Source organism: Phyllostomus discolor, chromosome 1 (genome assembly GCF_004126475.2).
Source record: "Phyllostomus discolor isolate MPI-MPIP mPhyDis1 chromosome 1, mPhyDis1.pri.v3, whole genome shotgun sequence".
Taxonomy (NCBI): domain Eukaryota; kingdom Metazoa; phylum Chordata; class Mammalia; order Chiroptera; family Phyllostomidae; genus Phyllostomus; species Phyllostomus discolor.
Genome location: NC_040903.2, coordinates 110,209,925 through 110,229,181, shown reverse-complemented (window position 1 = coordinate 110,229,181; position 19,257 = coordinate 110,209,925). Strand labels below are relative to the sequence as shown.

Genomic DNA, 19,257 nt, shown 5'->3' with positions numbered 1-19,257 from the left:
AAAGAAAGAATCTTAAAAGCAGCAAGAGGAAAAGAAAGAGTTACCTACAAAGGAATACCATAATGCCATCAGCTGATTTCTCAAAGAAACCTTGCAGGCAAGAAGGGACTAGAAAGAAGTATTTGAAGTCATGAAAGGCAAGGACCCATATCCAAGATTACTCCATTGCAGCAACGCTATCATTTAGAATGGATGGACAGATGAAGTGCTTCCCAGTTAAGGTCAAGTTCAAAGAGTTCATCATTACCAAGCCCTTATTATAAGAAATGTTAAAGGGACTTAACTAAGACATAGAAGATCATAAAAAACTATGAATAGTAAAATGACAACAGACTCACAACTATCAACAACTGAACCTAAAAAAAAAAAAAAGAAAAACAATGAAAACAAAAAGTAAGCAAACAACTAGAATAGGAACAGAATCAGAGAAATGGAGGCCACATGGAGGGTTATCAGTGCAGAAGGGGAGGGGAACAATGGGGGGAAAGGTATAGGGAATAAGAAGCATAATTAGTAGGCATAAAATACACAGGGGGAGGTTAAGAATAATATAGGAAACAGAGAAGCCAAAGAAGTTATATGTATGACCCATGTACATGAACTAAAGGTGGGAGGAATGCTGGAGGGCGATGGATTGCAGGAAGGAGGGGGGATAAAGGGGAGAGAAAATTGGGACAACTGTAATATCAACATCAATAAAATATACTTGAAAAATGATCTTTAAAGACTTCAAAACCTAAATTACAAAACTAGGTGTCCTATGTTACAGCAAAGAGTAGATGAGGGTCTCCTCCATCTGCATATTCCAACGATGCATTCCCACTCATACTAATATAGCCAGTCAGGTTCCAGGACACTGTAAGCTTGCACTTCACAGGGTGGGGTCACATCAGGTGAGCCTAGTGTCTGTCCACTAAGCCCTTCTGCCTTCACTCAATAGAGCATGAAGTCAACCAAATTGTCTTTCAGCCCCTCCTGCTCTCCAGGGGTCCCTATCCCTCTCCATAACAGTCCTTCCCGGGAACACATGGGCCTCTCTTGTTCTGCCCATCTTCATCTCATCAAAACATGTGCTGAGCCCTGGCTGGGTAGCTCAGTTGGTTGCAGCATTGCCCTGTACATCAAAAGGTTACAGGCTCGATCCCCAATCAGGGCACATACCTAAGGTCGTGGGTTCATTCCCAGCTGGGGTGCATATGGGAGGCAACCAATCAATGTTACTCTCTCCTTCCCTTCCTTTCCCTTCTAGGAAAAACAACAACAACAAAACCCTATGCTAAAGCAGATAGTAGGATGGAAAGACCTAAAGAATTGACCCTATTAGGGTAAAATGACTAATAGTTGCATACTTCATTGATTGATTCCTAAACTTGTAGAGTAATAAGGAACCATTCAGTCTGGGTACCTTGTCACTCAGAGAAGAAAACAGGCCCAGCGGAATGAAGTTGCCTGTTAAGTAATGGTTGACATAGGATAAAAAAACAGAATCCTACCTTTGACTCCTTATCTCTCCTCTTCCTTCTTAGCACCCATTGTTCTGAATAGTATGTACATTTTTCCATGAATCAAACTAAAATCTCTGAGGCTCTGATGGTGGGATTGTGGACATCAGCAGAGAGGCCACAGCAGCCCTTTGCTGTGCCACCCAAATAAAGTCACACTTATTTATAAACCCAAACCTCAGCATGGACTCCAGCAGGAGAAGGGCACAGACATGCTCTGTGTAGATGTCACTCAGACTCTGGCTGAGAAAGAAGTCCAACTCAGCATTTTCCACCTTCTTCTCCCAGCTATTATTCAGTCACCCTGAGTGCACACCACCAATATTGAGTTGATTTCAGCACTCAACATTATCAATACTAGTACTGGGGTGTTTGAAGGGCCTGTGGATCTTACTTTTAAAATAGCAATGAAGCTCTTTGTAGCATCTACTGCAAAGATTGCTCCATTCTCAGCAATCAGACTGTTGACATCCTTCTGAAGGGATGCAGTTGTTGTGAAGGGCCCCAGAGGCACCCTACAGAGGGACTTTAATGACATCAATGTAGAACCCAGTCTCCTTTGAGACAAAAAGAAGAGGCTCTAAATTGATAATTGGTGGGGAAATAGAAAGGAACTGGCCACTGTTCACATTATCTGCAGTCCTGTACAGAACATTATCAAGGGTGTTACATTAGGCTTCTGCTATAAAAATAGTTCTCTTGAAATCAGAAATTTTGAGGGGGAAAAAATCCACAGGGTTCAGATGAGTTCAGGCATTGCTTGTTCAGTGTCTCAAGTTCAGAAAGATGAGTTCTTGAAGGAAACAACATTGAAAATGTATCAAATTCAACTGCTTTGATTCACTAAGCCACAACAGTTAAAAACAAGAATATCAGAAAAATGTTGGATAATATCTGTGTTTCTGAAAAAGGAACAGTTGAGTAGGCTGATAAGATCTAAGTTGTCCAGCTATAGAAATGGCAAGATGTCAGATGATTCCTCAGACTTATCTGTGATATTTTAAAGATGTGACACACGGTCTTTGTGCTGATCAGTGTTGGGTGTTTTCAGAGCAACCAAACCACAGCACGTCCACCTCACACTGTCTCCTATGAAAAGACTAACCCGGTTGTGCAGCTATCTCCCTCTGTCTCATAACCATGTCCACCAATGAAAATGTTAACTCACCAGTTGCCCACCTTAACAGATTTAAGAACAAGGGGAAAGACAGTACAGAAATGAAGCGCCATCAAATAAAAGTTAATATAGAGCTGAGAAAAGCTAAGGAGGATGAACAGATGCTGAAAAGAAGAAATGTAAGCTCATTTCCTGATGATGCTACTTCTCCACTGTAGGAAAACCACAACAACCAGAGCACTATAAATTGGTCTGTTGAAGACATTATCAAAGGGATAATAGCAACAATTTGGAAAGCCAGCTCCAAGCTACTCAGGCTGCAAGGAAATGGCTTTCTAGGGAAAAACTGCCACCAATAGACAGCATAATCGAGGCTGGTTTGATTCCAAAATTTGTGTCCTTCTTGGACAGAACTGATTGTAGTCCCATTCAGTTTGAATCTGCCTGGGCCTTCACTAACACTTTTTTCTGGGACATCAGAACAGGCCAAGGTTGTAGTAGATGGAGGTGCTATCCCAACATTCATTTCTGTGTTGACATCTTCCCATGCTCACATCAATGAACAAGCTCTATGGGCTCTGGGAAACATCACAGGTGATGGTTCAGCTTTCCAAGACTTGGTTATCAAGTACAGTGCAGTTGGTCCACTGTTGGCTCTTCTTGCAGTTCCTGATATGTCATCTTTAGTATGTGGTTACTTACATAATCTTACCTGGACACTCAAACCTTTGTTGCAACAAGAATCCTGCACCCCCATTAGATGCTGTTGAGCAGATTCTTCCTACTTTAGTTCATCTCCTACATCATGATGACCCAGAAGGATTAGCAGATATCTGCTGGGCCATCTCCTACCTTACTGATGGTCCAAATGAGTGGATTGAAATGGTTGTGAAAACTGGAGTTGTGCCCCAGTTTGTGGAGATCCTGGGAGCTACTGAATTGCCAATTGTGACTCCTGCACTAAGAGCCATAGGAAATATTGTCACTGGAACAGATGAACAGACTCAGGTTGTAATAAATACGGGAGCACTTGCCATGTTTCCCAGCCTGTTAACAAACTCTAAGACTAATATTCCGAAGGAAGCTACATGGACAATGTCAAACATTACAGCTGGCTGCCAAGATGAGGTACAAAAAGTTATGAATCATGGATTAGTCCCATTCCTCATTGTTCTTCTCTTATGACAGACTTTAAGACACAAAAGGAAGCTGTATGGGCTGTAACCACCTACACAAGTGGTGGAACAGTTGAACAGATTGTATACCTTGTTCACTATGGTATAATAGAACCACTGGTGAACCTCTTAACTGTAAAAGATACCAAAATTATTCTGGTTATTCTAGATGCCATTTCAAATATCTTCCAGGCTGTTAAGAAACTAGGTGAAACTGAGAAACTTGGCATAATGATTGAGGAATGTGGAGGTTTAGACAAAATTGAAGCTCTACAAAACTATGAAAATGAATCTGTATACAAAGCTTCATTAAACTTGATTATTTCCCTGTAGAGGAAGAGGAAGATCAAAATGTGCCAGAAACTACCTCTGACAGCTGTATGTTCCAAGTTCAGGATGGTACTTCTGGGACCTTTAACTTTTAGATTATACAGCTGAAGCATAAAATGTTGTTTGTTTTGTACTATGTTTGGTGTAAGTTTGTCTTACCATTTCTCTACTTAGAGCTCTTTTTAAATGTGGTTGTTGTTGCAGCACTTTTTACAATGAAACTATACTTGAACATTTCGAAACTATATATACTGTATGAAACTTCTCTTTTCAATGAGTTTCTTATTTCTATGTAGAATTTTCTATCTCACAGTGTCTTGTAAGTAGAGACTAAATTTCACTCCAAAAAAGATGCAATAAAAGCCATGAATTGATTTGGGAAAACAAATAGTAATGAAGCCCTGGAGAATTCTTATATTTTTCCAGCCTTAGAATTGCATGTGGTAGGAGTCAAAAACCAGATTTGCCCCTGAATAGTTTAGGAATATTAGACTCAAAAATCACATTTATTTGCTATGTGCAGACATTGACCTAAGTATTAAAGAAAGAAGTCTTGAGTCATAGCTTACAGGTTTCAATGAATGAGGAGCAAGGGAGAAAGAAATTGATTTACTGCATGTTAAATATAAGCACATTCATTCAAATATCTTTATGCCAAAACAATTGTGGATTTTTTTTAAGTTTTAATCAATTGCTTTGGCATCCTGTAGATATATCAAGTAGGATGTTATTCTCCATTCTGGCAGATATTTCAAAATCTTCTTTAGAACAGTTAAAAGTGTCCATTAGTTCCATGAGTACATTTGTTCACCTTTTTAATTATTTGAATGGGTGAGGGAAATTCTCTTTCTCGGACATTTTGTGTTTGGAGACAAGAGGATATTCATCAATTCCAGATGGCTCTTCTCTTGCTGCAGGTGAGCAAGTATGTCCTGATCCACAGTGGCTCTTCCTGCTGCACTGTGTCCTCCCATCCAGCACTAAAAGGCAGCATTAAAGTTCTAACAGGTTCTGCAAAGCAGGACAATGCAAATAAGTGCAGCGAGGACCTGTGGAAGCCCATTTCCAGGAGGGTGGCAGCTCTTTCCATTGCACACACAGAAAGCAGGAGCTCAGACTGTAAAACCACAGAATTCCTGGGGTTTCTCCTCTCCACTGGAGTATGAGGTCTCTCAGGGCAACCTGAACTGCACAACTCTCTCAAGGACACAGGCAAAACCCAGACTGGAAAGCATTGGATAGCTCAAGGGCCACTCACTTCCCTTTCCTCAGTGAAGACAACTACTCAGAGACACACTCAGAAACAACAAACAAGTCAGGGTCCACCCATAGCCTGTGCAACTTCCACCTGAATGCAATAACCATCAAAGATGCCCAAAAGGCCCCAATTGTTTACCAGTCATATTTTCTGCATTTGTCATTTCTCCCATAACACAATGAAGTATGTAGTGGGATATCACAATCAGCATTAATTTTATTAAAGGGGGTTGGAAAAGTTAAACTAATGTCTCCCTACTGACTCTATTGATTGCATGCATAAGATACCTGTTTTATCAAAGCAGAAAAAACAAGCAAAATGAACCCTCATAATAATTCACCAGAAAACATTAGAACAATAATGAGCTCTACTAATGTAAGGTAAATGCTTTACATAAAGCACATACCATGGTAAAGAATAAGACAATAGACCAATCAAGAGCGTAAGATGATCAGTAGTAACCTGATTCTCGTCAATTAATCATCGTAGCTTTCAGTCTGAAGCCACTTGTGGCAGGCAAGATGGCCTTCTTGACTGTCGATATTCTCCAGGAACTTGAAGGTTTCCCATGTGCCAAAGTGATGCTGCACATCCGGGTCTGCATCTTCTCTCAGTCACTGCACTGCCCAACTGACCTCTTCACACCCACTCAGACCTTCTGGTCTCCGGGAGTGGGGCCCTTCCAGAGCCAGCCCGGAGGGCGGGGGGTTGCTGCGGAATGGATGGGCGGGGCCGGGCCAGCAGGCTGAGGAGCATTAAGGGATCTTCACTTTGGGGCTTCTGAGGGGCTAATGTGCGGGGTCTGCCCCCAGGCTCTGTGCAAGCCCTGGGCAGCCTGTCGTTAGCTAAGGATAACCCCTCAGTCTCATCCTCATCTGGAAGCTCCACCCGCCCTGACACACCGGTCTGACTACCGGGGCTGTGGGCATCGTGCCCTCCGGTCCCCTGGCCAGGGTGCTCAGGAGCCGCACTTTCTTCCCCGGATCCCCGGCGGCCCCTGGCTGTGCCCGGCCACCTGCGCGTTCTTCGGTGCAGACTGCAGAGCAGGTCAGTCACGCTGAGCAGCACCGAGAGAGCGCTGAGTGCCCAGAGGAAGAGCATCAGTGTGGACTTCTCCGTGGGCCGAGAGACGTAGCAGTCCACCGTGCCAGAGCAAGAAACATGGGTGCAGGAGAATCTATTGGGGACCGAGAATCCGAAGAGGAGGTAATGCAAGGCCCCGAAAGCTATTTCTGCCAAAGTCCGCAGACAGAGCTGCACAATATAGCCCGAGGAGAAATCTGGCACCACCAGGCTGCGCCCCTCCCTGCAGGGCAGCGAGCAGCACCGATCCTCAGGGCTCAGGTCAGCGGGATTCTGGTCCCCGGGACCGCCACCTGGCCTGCAGGGGCCCCAGACAGCGAGCTCGGATACTTTGTGCAGGACGTAAATACCGAAAACCGCAGAAGGGAGGAGGGCAGACACGCTTTGGACTAGCCAGAAGCGCAGGTGGGACACGGGAGAGAAGATGTCATAACAGACATTGGCACACCCTAGCTGCAGGGTGTTACACACAAACCTCTCCTGCTCATCCTGGTAGACAGGGGACCCCGCCACAATGATGACCACCATCCTCAGCAGGATCATGAAGATAAGCCAGATCTTCCCTGAAAAAGAGGAGGTAGGGTGAGCACCACCATGCTTTCTCCTAACAATAATGTTTAAGTGTGTACTGGGACTGAGAGTGAAATGTGAAATACACACACATGTATTTCAGTCACAGCAACAGTATCAGCGAGTTAGCACATGTGACAAATACTTATAGAGCACTTATGTGTCAGACACTGTTTGAACTACTTGTTTATAAAATCCTTTTGAGAATAATAGATTTTAAAGAAGCATAAATACTAAGAATATTTGACTCCGCTAGTTCAAACTTTTGTTAATATCTCCTGGACTGAAAGATTTAGAATGAAAGTTTAGGAGATTAAGCTTCTTAAAGAATGTTAATGCATTCTTGTTACTGTGTATAACAACTATATAATACAACTGTTAATCTCAGTTAATTTTTTATTTATGATAATGGTTCGAAAGAACATCTTGTAATACTAGGGCTTATATTTAAATTGCTCTATGACTTTTGCAATCAAATGTCTCTATGAACATTCAATTTTTCAGATTTTTCAGTAATTCAGAATTCCTTTTCCCTTATTTCAATTTTATGAATCAATGAACTTTGTCTTTTTCAACTTATCATGAATACATATGGCCAAGCTGGGGATTCAAAATAACTTCAAAAGTCTTCTTTTCATATCATGAGTCAACTATTTTGGAACATGTTTAAGACTTGGACAAAATAATTTGTAAATATTTTGTTTTGTGATAAGATAGAGAAAACATCACTTGAGAGCAGAAAAACAAAACTCTATTAAAATGAAGGCAATTAAAGAATATTATTATGTGATGAGATTATTGACTCAAACTTTTAAAGACCAAGATGATTTTGTTTAAGTTCTACAAAATAATGAATAAGAAAAACATCAATGATTAGTTCTTGTCTCAGTTTCTTTTTCTAGGACACCCATACTTCTCTAAAAAATTGCCTTACCCGCACTAAACTCAGAAATCCTTATCACTTTCTTTGTTAAAAAAAAAATAAACTAAAATGGGATTTGGCTTAAAGCACAAGAGAAATTAATAATCTTTACAAATTAAGCTTCAAGATTAAACTCTAAAAAAATGAACAAGAAGAAAGTATAATTGAGGCATTAATTTCTCTTTCACTTTTACTGTATTGTTTCTTTTTATGGTAAGGCAACCAGAAAAGAGTTACACAAAAACATTCCTTCCACCTGCTTCATTCTTCAGACTCAGCACCAGAATGTCAGCAAGAAGAGGCCCAAGGAGAGAAGCAACACTCACATCCAGACTTCCTTAAATGATTGTTGGAACTATGGTACAGTCAGAAGCTTGAATCCATAGTCCTCTTTGCTCCAGTAGTTCATAGGCCTTTGTCTTGGGGCTAGACAAGACAAACCAATTTTAAAAAAATAGAAAAAACAAACAGCCCTGGCTGGTGTGGCTCAGTGGATTGAGTGCTAGCCTGTGAACCAAAGGGTCACTGGTTTGATTCTCAGTCTACAACACATGCCTGGGTTGTGGGCTAAGTCCCCAGTAGAGGGTGAGAGAGGCAACCACACGTTCATATATTTCTCCCTCTCTTTCTCCCACCCTTCCCCTCTCTATAAATATCTAAAATCTTTAAACAAAACAAAACAAAAACAAAATAAAAGCTTTGGGGGTATTTCTTGTACTCACCCACAATGGTCACATTGCAGTTTAACGTGATAATGAGGAACCCTAGCAAGTCCCAATGGTCCATGCTTCCAAAATGTCACAGACTCAAGGCTGCTGGAGATATCAAAAGCCTGTGATCTCCAAGGAGGTGGTAAATCTTTGCAGAAATAAATGTATGTTAGCTACAAGAGGCTTAAAAATGAGAGCTGGAAATATAAAAGGAAAGAATTGAGCCCAGGAGCAAGAGGTCAGTTTTTCTGTCTCCAAGTTGAGACGCCCCCAAGCTGTTCACCTCTAAGGCAGAGTTCCTGACAACTGCAGTGACCAGAAGACAGCAGGAGTCATTTCTCATTGTGGGCTATTCTTACCCTCCTGGGACATTCCAGGTTCCTGGCAGTGCTCACATGTCTCAGCCAGGAGAGACAGAGGCTTCAGGATATATAATAGAAGTGATTATATTTAGCACAAGAAAGAACAGTTTTGTTAACTAGCCAAGTAAATTCTTTATTAAATAAAGGTGTTTTCTCTTTGAAAACAATTCCATACCACTTCACTTGTTAAAGAAACACGAAAATGTTCAAATTCTGCCTTCTCTATGAAGCATGACTCATTATAACCCAAAAGGCTCTTGTCCTCAAGATAGGGGACTCAAGAGTTGGAAAATTTTATTTTAAGGTAAATAGTTATAAGCCTAGTAAGTAATGCATATGTTAAAGCTATTTCAGGAACTGCAGATAAGGCCCACCACTCCCTGGAAAGACAGCCAACCTCCTGGGACAGCTAAAAATTACTGCCTGGGGGACAATTGGAGGCATCCAGTCCATCTGTTCCAGGGAGAGACAAACAACTGCCTGCCCCTGGGAACAGCTAAATGCCCAGGGCAAAAATACTGTAGTGTTTTTGGGTTTTTTTTCAATCTAATTTTTCCTGAATTTCAAAACCCTTCATCACACTTCTTTCTCTGTTATAAAAAGGATGTCTTAGAAAGAAAATGTAAGATGGTCTGTTAGGGTATGAACCCACCATCTTCTCAGAGTGCTGGCCATCTAAATAAAGCATCCATAAAAATTCAGTCCCTGTCTCTGCTTATTGGGTTCAGTATGTGACAGGCAGCACAAATACCGGTGTATTTTCTTGAACATGGCATAAGGTGACTCAAAGATTCAGTGTTCTGTGTGTCCAAAAATGATTGTGAAAACTCAGAGTATTGATTTAGGGATTACAAATAAATTTTAACAAGTCAGTGAATTTGTAAATATGAAATCCATGAATAATAAGGATTGACTTTTTAACAATGCTGATCTACTTGACCAGCAATTTTCAACATTTTGCATCTCATAGCACACATAAACTAATTACTAAAATTCTGCAGCACAATGAAAAATTGTGTTTTACCAATCTGACAACAAATAAGTATGATTTTGATTGATTTACAAAAACAAATAATAGTAGTAAGTGACTTTGAAAAAAATCAGATGCCTATATGTGCATATAAGGATTTCTGGTATTGTAACAGGGTGCAGACAAGAGGGGGGCCCCAAATAGGGATTTGGAATGGGGTCCAGAACACAAGGTGTCCAGGAAATATTAGGATGTCCTCATCCCTTCCCCTGACAGGTGTGAGTTGGGGAAAGGGACACATGGAGGAGGAACATTCAGAGCTGTTTTGTACAGCAATAGCTTTGCAGATAATCCATGGCATGGTCATTTAACATATCTAACTGGTTTGCATAGATATGTTAAATAGAGGTGGCCATGTTTGGAGCCAGGCAGATGGAAGTCATTTCCACCCAAGATGTAACTGGGAGGCAACTTCCCCTGGTTACAATGCCTGCATGAGAGCTTGGAGAAGATTGGCTCCATGCCATGGGGCCACACCTGCCCAGACTCACTATGGCGGCCCAATAAAGCTGGAAGGATATGGGAATGCTGGCAAGTGTAGCCAATTGTGCGAGGAGTCAGAAATGCAGAGGATTGGTGCCGGTATTTAAACCCAGATGAGGCAGCCATTAAGGGGAGAACCACATGGCTTTAGCTAGAGTGTAGACCCCCTGCAGCTAGGGTGGAGAGAGAACCACGTGGTTTTGCCAGAGTGGCAACCACCCTGCCTCCCCACCACCCTGCAGCTTTGTCGAGAAGAACCTTGTGGTTTTGGCCAGAGTGGGGACCTCTGCAGCTTTGGTAGGAGAGGACCACATGGCTTTGGGGTGCTCCCTGTGGCCACCTGGCCTGGGAAGCAGGAGAGACTTTGCCTGGAAGAAGGGTGAAAGAACACTTGCCAGTCGGCCATGAGAAGGTGCCACATGGCTTTGGATTAATTAGAGATCCTACCTGGATGGCAACACAGCTGATGGTGCCAGCAGCCTGAATCATGGACATTTGCTTCTTGTCCTGAGATACAGTACCCCAAATTAGGGCAGGGGGAGAAGGAAGCACTGTGGGTGTCTATGGGTATCCAAAAGGACTTTGATATTTTAACAGAGACATTAGGTCACTACTTTAAGTATGTATAGCATTAAATAAATATTTCCTTTCCTTTTCACAAATCTCTGGCATTGAGAAACGTCTTTCCTAAGGCGACGGACAATTGAACCTAGCAGGGGTTCATTTCAGTAATAGTATATCGTACCCCTCTTGGCCCTGTGTGTGTGTGTTCTGTAACAGTGTAGGAGGGTGCAGCCAAAGGGTCCCCAGATAGAGATTTGGAATGGGGTTCAGAACTCAAGGTGTCCAGGAAATATTAGAAAAATATATAGAATGTCCTCACCCTCCACCCCAGGGGAAGGGACAAATGGAGCAGGGCCATTGAGAGCTGTTTCCCATAGCAACAGCCTTGCAGCTACCCTCTGGCGTGGTCTTTTAACATATCTATGGCCTTTGGCTGGTTGCATGGATATGTTAAATAGCTCTGGCCAAGCTCTAAGCCAGGGAAATGGAAGTAACTTTCCCTAGTTACGGAGCCTGGGAGGCAACTCCCCCTGGTTACTGCGCCTGTACCTGTGTGAGAACTTGGAAATGATTGGTTCCATGACATGGGGCCACACCTGCCCAGACCCACAATGGCGGTCCAGTAAAGCTGGAAGGCTTTGAGAGTTCTGGCATGTGAGGCCGAGTGTGGGAGGAGTCAGAAATGGGGCTGCAGAAGAAGATTGGCGCGGGATTTAAAAACCCAGACTTGGCGGCCATTGAAGGGAGTACCATGCGGCTTCAGCAGAGCGGGGACTCCCGCAGCCGTGCAGACACCGTCCGGGATGCAGCCGCCTGCAGCTCCTCTACCACCCGGCTCCGAGCCCCAGCCAGCTCTGCAGCCGAGGCCGAGAGAAGGGGCCACCAGTAAGTGACTCGGGAGCACCGGGTCACTGCCCGGCCGCCGCAGCCACTGCCAGGCCTCCACAAGCTGCGCCCGCGCTCTCACCTCTCTCGGGCTCAGCTAACCTTGCAGCCACCTGCTCTGGCCAGGACACAATGAGCTCCGCGGTAGCCCTCTCGGTGCTGCTGCTGCCGCCGCTGCCGCCGTCGCTCTCCCAGAAAGAGGCATCCCCCCGCCCCCCACAGCCATGGGAAGAATCACCACGCGGCTTTAGCTGGCGACTCTGGCAACACAACCAGCGGTACTGGGAACTAAGGAAGGACTGCCAGCTGAGCACAAACTACTAGGAAAAACCAGGAGCTGCCTAAGCCACGGACTTCTATTTCTTCTCCTGAGATACGGTACCCCAGACTGGGCAAAGGGGGGAAGGAAGGACTGTGTGTTTGTAGGTGTTTCAAGGGACTTTGGGATTTTAACAAAGACATTAAGTCATTACTTTTAGTTTGTATAACTTGAATAAATAACTCTTTTCTTTTTCACCAATCTCTAGCATGGAGAGCTATAATTCTCTGGCTTAGAGAAAGGTGAACCTAGTACAGGGGGACCCCAAGAGAAACGGGGATTAATTCCCTAGCATTGTGGGACCCTCTTCCCTGGTGGCTAATAGGGGAGGATCATGGGAAACCACATGCGCAGTAGCTTTAATGCAACTACTTGCACATACTCAGTAAAAGCCCACCACAACTAGCCAGGAAGGATCCGCTCTATAAGCATAAAGTCCCTCCAGCCCATGAGGTCAATCTCTGCTTGGAGTTGGCCTGCTCCCATGTTCTCTTCTATGAACTCTGGGTGTTCGGTTCAATTCTTTGTCCCGATCACTAAGAACCTGGTTACCTGTGCCCACCTGTGACAGTTTTTGGCGAGCCAGCCAGGAGAAGACACCAGAGTGGTAAGCCCCCTTTGCTGCTCTGACACCCAGGATGCCCTTTTCTGTTACCACCTATTCTATTTCGGTGAGTCTGATGTTCCCTGTTGGAAGGTCAGCCACTCCTTCAAGAGGCATAGTTGGACCTTCCATGCGGGATATCAGTCACCACCTCACCTGCACTATGGCTTCCTTTTGCAGTCTCCTCATCAGGCCCACAGATAGTCTTTTATGCTTTTCCTCCCCAACTGACTTCTGGTCTTTATACCTTCACTCATACCCCACTTGCCTTTTATGTATGAAGGGTTTCTGCTGTCTTTGTACTAAGATATCTACCTTGGGGTCATTGACAGGCTAGCGCTAAGTACAGTTGCAGGAATGAGCCACTCCCATCTTTGCCACGTGTATACTATCATTGTAAGCAGCAACATCACTCAGAACTGCACAACAGGTGCCTGCTGGTCGCTGGTTACTAAATGGCTGCGTAGAGCCACTCTTACCTAACTAATTGAATTTGGAATTCTAAAGTGGTTTACTTGTTCCTATAAGGATATTTTAATTTCCCCTCTCAGTTCATTGTCCCTCTATGAGATCCGCCTCCAGTATGAAGGGTGGTGTTTTGGACATCTCTTGAGGTCCCTTCTGCGAGACTCCAGACGCAGGTACAATTTCTTAAAGCTCTGGAAAATTACATAGAATATTTAAGGGTCTTCTTTGTGATCTAGAAAAGAGTCATTTTATAATAAGATCATCTTGGTGCTCCTCTAAATGGTTTACAGGGCCAGAAATTATTTTTCCTAGTAAGACACTTCCTTTGCCCCAGATCTAAAAGTTTACAGGCTGGGATTGTCAGGATTATAGGCAAAGGCAATTGCTCAAGAATGCAGGACTGGTTCCTTCCCAATAGTTAGAAACAAAAGTAGACTGTGGTGATTCTCTCAAGTCTTTTAGATTTCTGTCGGCCGACACTCACTAGGATTTCTTTCGCCAGAGACGTCTGGTAGTTCGGTGGGATCCCAGGGGACGCCCTGTGGCCCACTAGGAAGCTCCTGAGGCAAGAAAAGGGGGACGCCTCTTGATTGCAAGGGAGTATCTCTCTCACTAGAATCTCTTTCGCCAGAGACGTCTGGTAGTTCGGTGGGATCCCAGGGGACGCCCATGGCCCACTAGGAATCTCCTAAGGGCAGCAAAGAGAGGGACGCCTCTAGTCTGCAAAGGAGTATCTTTGTGTTTCTTCTCTCTTAGGATCACTACAGTCGAAATGGGAACCACACCTTCCATCCTTTCTAAATCACCATTGAGTTGCATTCTTAGCAATTGGGATAAATTTAACCCAGAAATTTTTTTTTAAAAAAGAAAGAGATTAGTTTTCTTTTGTAACACTGTTTGGCCCCAGTATAAATTAAGGGATAGAGAAATATGGCCTGAGAATGGGAGCAGGAATACTATCCTACAGCTAGATCTATTCTGCCGGAGGGAAGGCAAATGGTCTGAAGTTCCTTACGTACAGGCATTTATGGCTCTGTACCGAGATCCCTCATTTTGCTCCAGCCCCACCCTGGCAAAACCTACAGGTCCAAGTGTTGATCAATTAGAAGATACCCTCCTTAGTTCCCCACCTGTCTCTCAAGGGAGATTAAGGGAACCCCAGAGTTCTGGAGTCTCTGCCCCTACCTTAGAGGGAGCGACCTCTCCACCATCTTATGCTATGGGCAACCTAAAGCTGCCAGCTGAGGAAAAACTCAGCCCCATGGGACATACTTAAATGAAAATGTGAAAGTTTTAGAAAGAAGTTATATGGTGTTAGTAATAGAAGGTATAAGGCATGGAGATGCAATCTTGGTGGATATCAGAAAGTATAAAAAAAAGAATAGAAGGTTTGTGAATGTTGCAGAAAGTCTGTACAAGTAAACGTGTTAAGAAAAAATTATGTAGTGTGTGTTAGTAATAGAAGGTATAAGGCATGGAGATGCAATCTTGGTAAATATCAGAAAGTATATGAAAAAGAATAAAGAGTTTTTGAATGTTTCAGAAGGTCTGTGGAAGTGAAAGTTTTAAGAAGCCTGGTAGATATCAGAAGGGAAAGGATTTTCCTTCACACTCTATATTTTTCTCCCTACCTGATCCCTCCAGAATTTGGCATTCTGAAGGAGTGAATGATGACATAAGGTTTCTTTGCATAAATCCAATAAGATCAGTCATTATAGTGGTTTTGTTAACCAAGACTTTGGCTGGAATGTCACGCCTGAAGAAGGCATGTGTGGGTTCTGGTCATTACCGGAAAGCCCTGAGGAACTAGGATTGACTTGTAAAGCTAGTGTAAGCCCACAAGAAAAGCCTGGTACTTTGGTTGGTTGTGTGGTTCGTGGTAGTCTTTCCAGGGAAGGAACGAAGGTTGCTTTCCTAAAAGATGGCCAAAAAAAGAACCTACAAGCACAATGGAAGCCTCAAGGATCTGAGTGAGACAACTGGTACAGGCAATGCCAGATGGCAGATGTGTGGCTCTGCTTCTGTGCCCCAAGGGGCGGACTAAGAAGTCAATCTAAAGGTTCCCTGTGTAAGTTCCAGCAAAGCAGACTTAAAGATCATAGATAATCCAGGCTGCTCTTGGTGTGTTTATGCAAACTAACAAGCAAAATTAAAAACTGGACTCAAATGTAGTCCCTTCAATAACAGTGAGGGTAAACTTAGGGAGAAAAATCATGGTTCAAGGAAGATCACAATGCTCAGTATTGTATATCATAATGGTGCGACTAACTGACTTAAAAGTTTGTTTTCATTTCAAAGTTGAAACTGGGTTTGTAATATCACCAAAGATGTTCAATTTACAGGCATAAGGGACCTGTCAAATTGCCACTATTAGATGTTCATTGTAGCAAAGGCCTTGCAACTGGATGTCTTCCCAAAAGACAGTCTCACAGGCACAGAGAGACTGGTTTGGGGATTGTTGTGTGAATTAACGTGTGTGTTCTTCTGTTTTCATAGGGCGTATGCCTATAACTTCAGTACCTGAGTAATTGGTTGAATGAGTGAATGAATATAAACCTTGCTTAAGGAGCTCATTTTCATCATCACCCCCAAGACTCAACGGTTTGGCTGAACTAAGTGGTTGGGTTGGTAAATGGTTTGGGCAGTCTATGGACTTCACCTAGAACTGATTTTCCCTTTTCTGTCTTGATGGCTTGGATAGAAAAGGCTCAAAAATCTGAAAGGAGGGAAATCCTAACATATTCCCCTCAGCCCAAGTGAAGTGTAGTGGGCCACAAGAGTTTTAGATAGGTATAACATGCCTTGTACCCCTTCCTCCAGATAAGCCATTCTTTACTTAAGTCCTTGCCTTTGTCATTTAGTGGTTATGATTTAATTGTTTCTTCCAACTCTTTCCAAATCTGTCACCTCCAGAATATAACCAGGATGCCAACGGTCCAGTAATGCCAGCCTTTGGACACCAAGCCTGCAACTTCATGGTGACAACCAACTGACCAAGATTCTGTAAGGTCCTTCCCCTTACAAGAAGAACTCCCTCTGTGCTGCACCCCCACCCCCCCCTCTTTCAGGGCACCCCTGACCCACAGGTAGGTAGGACAACATCCATGTCCAGCTAGAAGCAGTTACAAGAAGATGAGACCTTCGTCCATTGTCCTTTAAAAGAATTTAAAGTGGGTATATCTGAAAGGAGGGATTTGTAGGAGGGTGCAGCCAAAGGGTCCCCAGATAGAGATTTGGAATGGGGTTCAGAACTCAAGGTGTCCAGGAAATATTAGAAAAATATATAGAATGTCCTCACCCTCCACCCCAGGGGAAGGGACAAATGGAGCAGGGCCATTGAGAGCTGTTTCCCATAGCAACAGCCTTGCAGCTACCCTCTGGTGTGGTCTTTTAACATATCTATGGCCTTTGGCTGGTTGCATGGATATGTTAAATAGCTCTGGCCAAGCTCTAAGCCAGGGAAATGGAAGTAACTTTCCCTAGTTACGGAGCCTGGGAGGCAACTCCCCCTGGTTACTGCGCCTGTACCTGTGTGAGAACTTGGAAATGATTGGTTCCATGACATGGGGCCACACCTGCCCAGACCCACAATGGCGGTCCAGTAAAGCTGGAAGGCTTTGAGAGTTCTGGCATGTGAGGCCGAGTGTGGGAGGAGTCAGAAATGGGGCTGCAGAAGAAGATTGGCGCGGGATTTAAAAACCCAGACTTGGCGGCCATTGAAGGGAGTACCATGCGGCTTCAGCAGAGCGGGGACTCCCGCAGCCGTGCAGACACCGTCCGGGATGCAGCCGCCTGCAGCTCCTCTACCACCCGGCTCCGAGCCCCAGCCAGCTCTGCAGCCGAGGCCGAGAGAAGGGGCCACCAGTAAGTGACTCGGGAGCACCGGGTCACTGCCCGGCCGCCGCAGCCACTGCCAGGCCTCCACAAGCTGCGCCCGCGCTCTCACCTCTCTCGGGCTCAGCTAACCTTGCAGCCACCTGCTCTGGCCAGGACACAATGAGCTCCGCGGTAGCCCTCTCGGTGCTGCTGCTGCCGCCGCTGCCGCCGTCGCTCTCCCAGAAAGAGGCATCCCCCCGCCCCCCACAGCCATGGGAAGAATCACCACGCGGCTTTAGCTGGCGACTCTGGCAACACAACCAGCGGTACTGGGAACTAAGGAAGGACTGCCAGCTGAGCACAAACTACTAGGAAAAACCAGGAGCTGCCTAAGCCACGGACTTCTATTTCTTCTCCTGAGATACGGTACCCCAGACTGGGCAAAGGGGGGAAGGAAGGACTGTGTGTTTGTAGGTGTTTCAAGGGACTTTGGGATTTTAACAAAGACATTAAGTCATTACTTTTAGTTTGTATAACTTGAATAAATAACTCTTTTCTTTTTCACCAATCTCTAGCATGGAGAGCTATAATTCTCTGGCTTAGAGAAAGGTGAACCTAGTACAGGGGGACCCCAAGAGAAACGGGGATTAATTCCCTAGCATTGTGGGACCCTCTTCCCTGGTGGCTAATAGGGGAGGATCATGGGAAACCACATGCGCAGTAGCTTTAATGCAACTACTTGCACATACTCAGTAAAAGCCCACCACAACTAGCCAGGAAGGATCCGCTCTATAAGCATAAAGTCCCTCCAGCCCATGAGGTCAATCTCTGCTTGGAGTTGGCCTGCTCCCATGTTCTCTTCTATGAACTCTGGGTGTTCGGTTCAATTCTTTGTCCCGATCACTAAGAACCTGGTTACCTGTGCCCACCTGTGACAACAGTATCAAGAATTACTATGCAATGTGACCAGTAAGATGCAACTCTATTATATGACCTATATATTTATGGTTCAAAACAGGGTGTTCATGCTGGATGATGATTGTTGTGTTGGCTGTTGTCATTTTTTTATTTGACAAGGAAAAGAGGTCAGTACCTCTGACTAAATAGTCAGATATTGCATGTTTTATAGAGGGAAGAAAAACTGAGACTGATGAGGATCAAATCACAAGAGGACTGTGTCCCTAGGAGTCCTGGGAACTAGAGAGTTATTTAAAGGGGAGTAAAGAATCAAGGCTTCAGACCTGACACACTCTCAGTCTACTTCAGTCACACATCTCCACTTCTATCTGCATTTTTTTATGCTTTGGCAAAGACTCAATTTGAATAAAGGAGTCTATATCCAAAGAAGAAATGTTAGAAACATCTGCATTTGTGAATGTAATTGTGGGAGGCAGCCTAGTACATGAAGGTAAAGTAGCCAAGCCCTTGAATCTGAGGTCCTGGATTAAAATTCTAGCTTCTTAACCTTTAGAATTGTTTTACTCAGTTTCCTTGTTGTAAAATCATAGTGCCCAACCCCTACCCTACAATAATTGTGAAGAACAAATGAGAAAATATGTAAAGCACATAAAGCAGTGTCCAGTCCTCATTTTTATTACCTGCCAAGAATAAAGTAGCAGTAAAGGCGAAAAGCTAGGAGTGGCTTTTCCTCCAGAGGATGGGTACTCCAGGGCCCTCACTGTCCATCACAGAGACCTGGCTGGAGAAGACTCTAATTCATCCCAAGCTCAAAAGGACAGAGTGCTCCCAGGGAAACAGCATTCAGCTTCTGGGTGTCTGGGAAAGGATGATGTCTATTTTGTTCTGTTTTGTGTTTGTGGTTAATTACCAAATTTGAGAAAAGAGTGTTTTACTTGTTCTTAGGGTATAAATGACTTTTCAGGACTGTGGATAGAAAGCAAGTTTCAACAGCTGGACCAACAGACAAATCATGTGTAGAGTTGCATCTCATCTGCATCTGTAAAATTTAGTAACAAAGGAAATCATAACCTATTCCTTTTTTTAACAATGTAGCTTACCACAGGCACAGGTACTCGAGAGTGAACCAGCTCTGTGCAGA

The 19,257-nt window shown here is 44.1% G+C and overlaps 1 protein-coding gene and 1 pseudogene across 1 annotated transcript; one reads left to right on the top strand and one right to left on the bottom strand.

The window, feature by feature from the left end:
• Window positions 1–1,793: 1,793 nt before the first annotated feature.
• On the top strand, window positions 1,794–4,315 carry LOC114493207 (annotated as a pseudogene).
• A 972-nt stretch (window positions 4,316–5,287) lies between these two features.
• GJD4 (gap junction protein delta 4) lies at window positions 5,288–9,333 on the bottom strand. Its single transcript, XM_028505465.2, has 2 exons — window positions 8,680–9,333; window positions 5,288–7,028 (listed from the first exon to the last, which is right to left on the bottom strand). Exons 1-2 carry the CDS (start codon window positions 8,741–8,743, stop codon window positions 6,022–6,024), a joined length of 1,071 nt encoding a protein of 356 aa, XP_028361266.1. The 5' UTR covers window positions 8,744–9,333; the 3' UTR covers window positions 5,288–6,021.
• Window positions 9,334–19,257: the final 9,924 nt, after the last annotated feature.

Coding starts and splice junctions, on each gene's coding strand:
- GJD4 (XM_028505465.2), bottom strand. CDS start 8,743: ATGGACCATTGGGACTTGCTAGGGTTCCTCATTATCACGTTAAACTGC. Junction 7,029..8,679: donor CTGCAATGTGACCATTGTGG/GTGAGTACAAGA, acceptor CCTCTTTTTCAG/GGAAGATCTGGCTTATCTTC.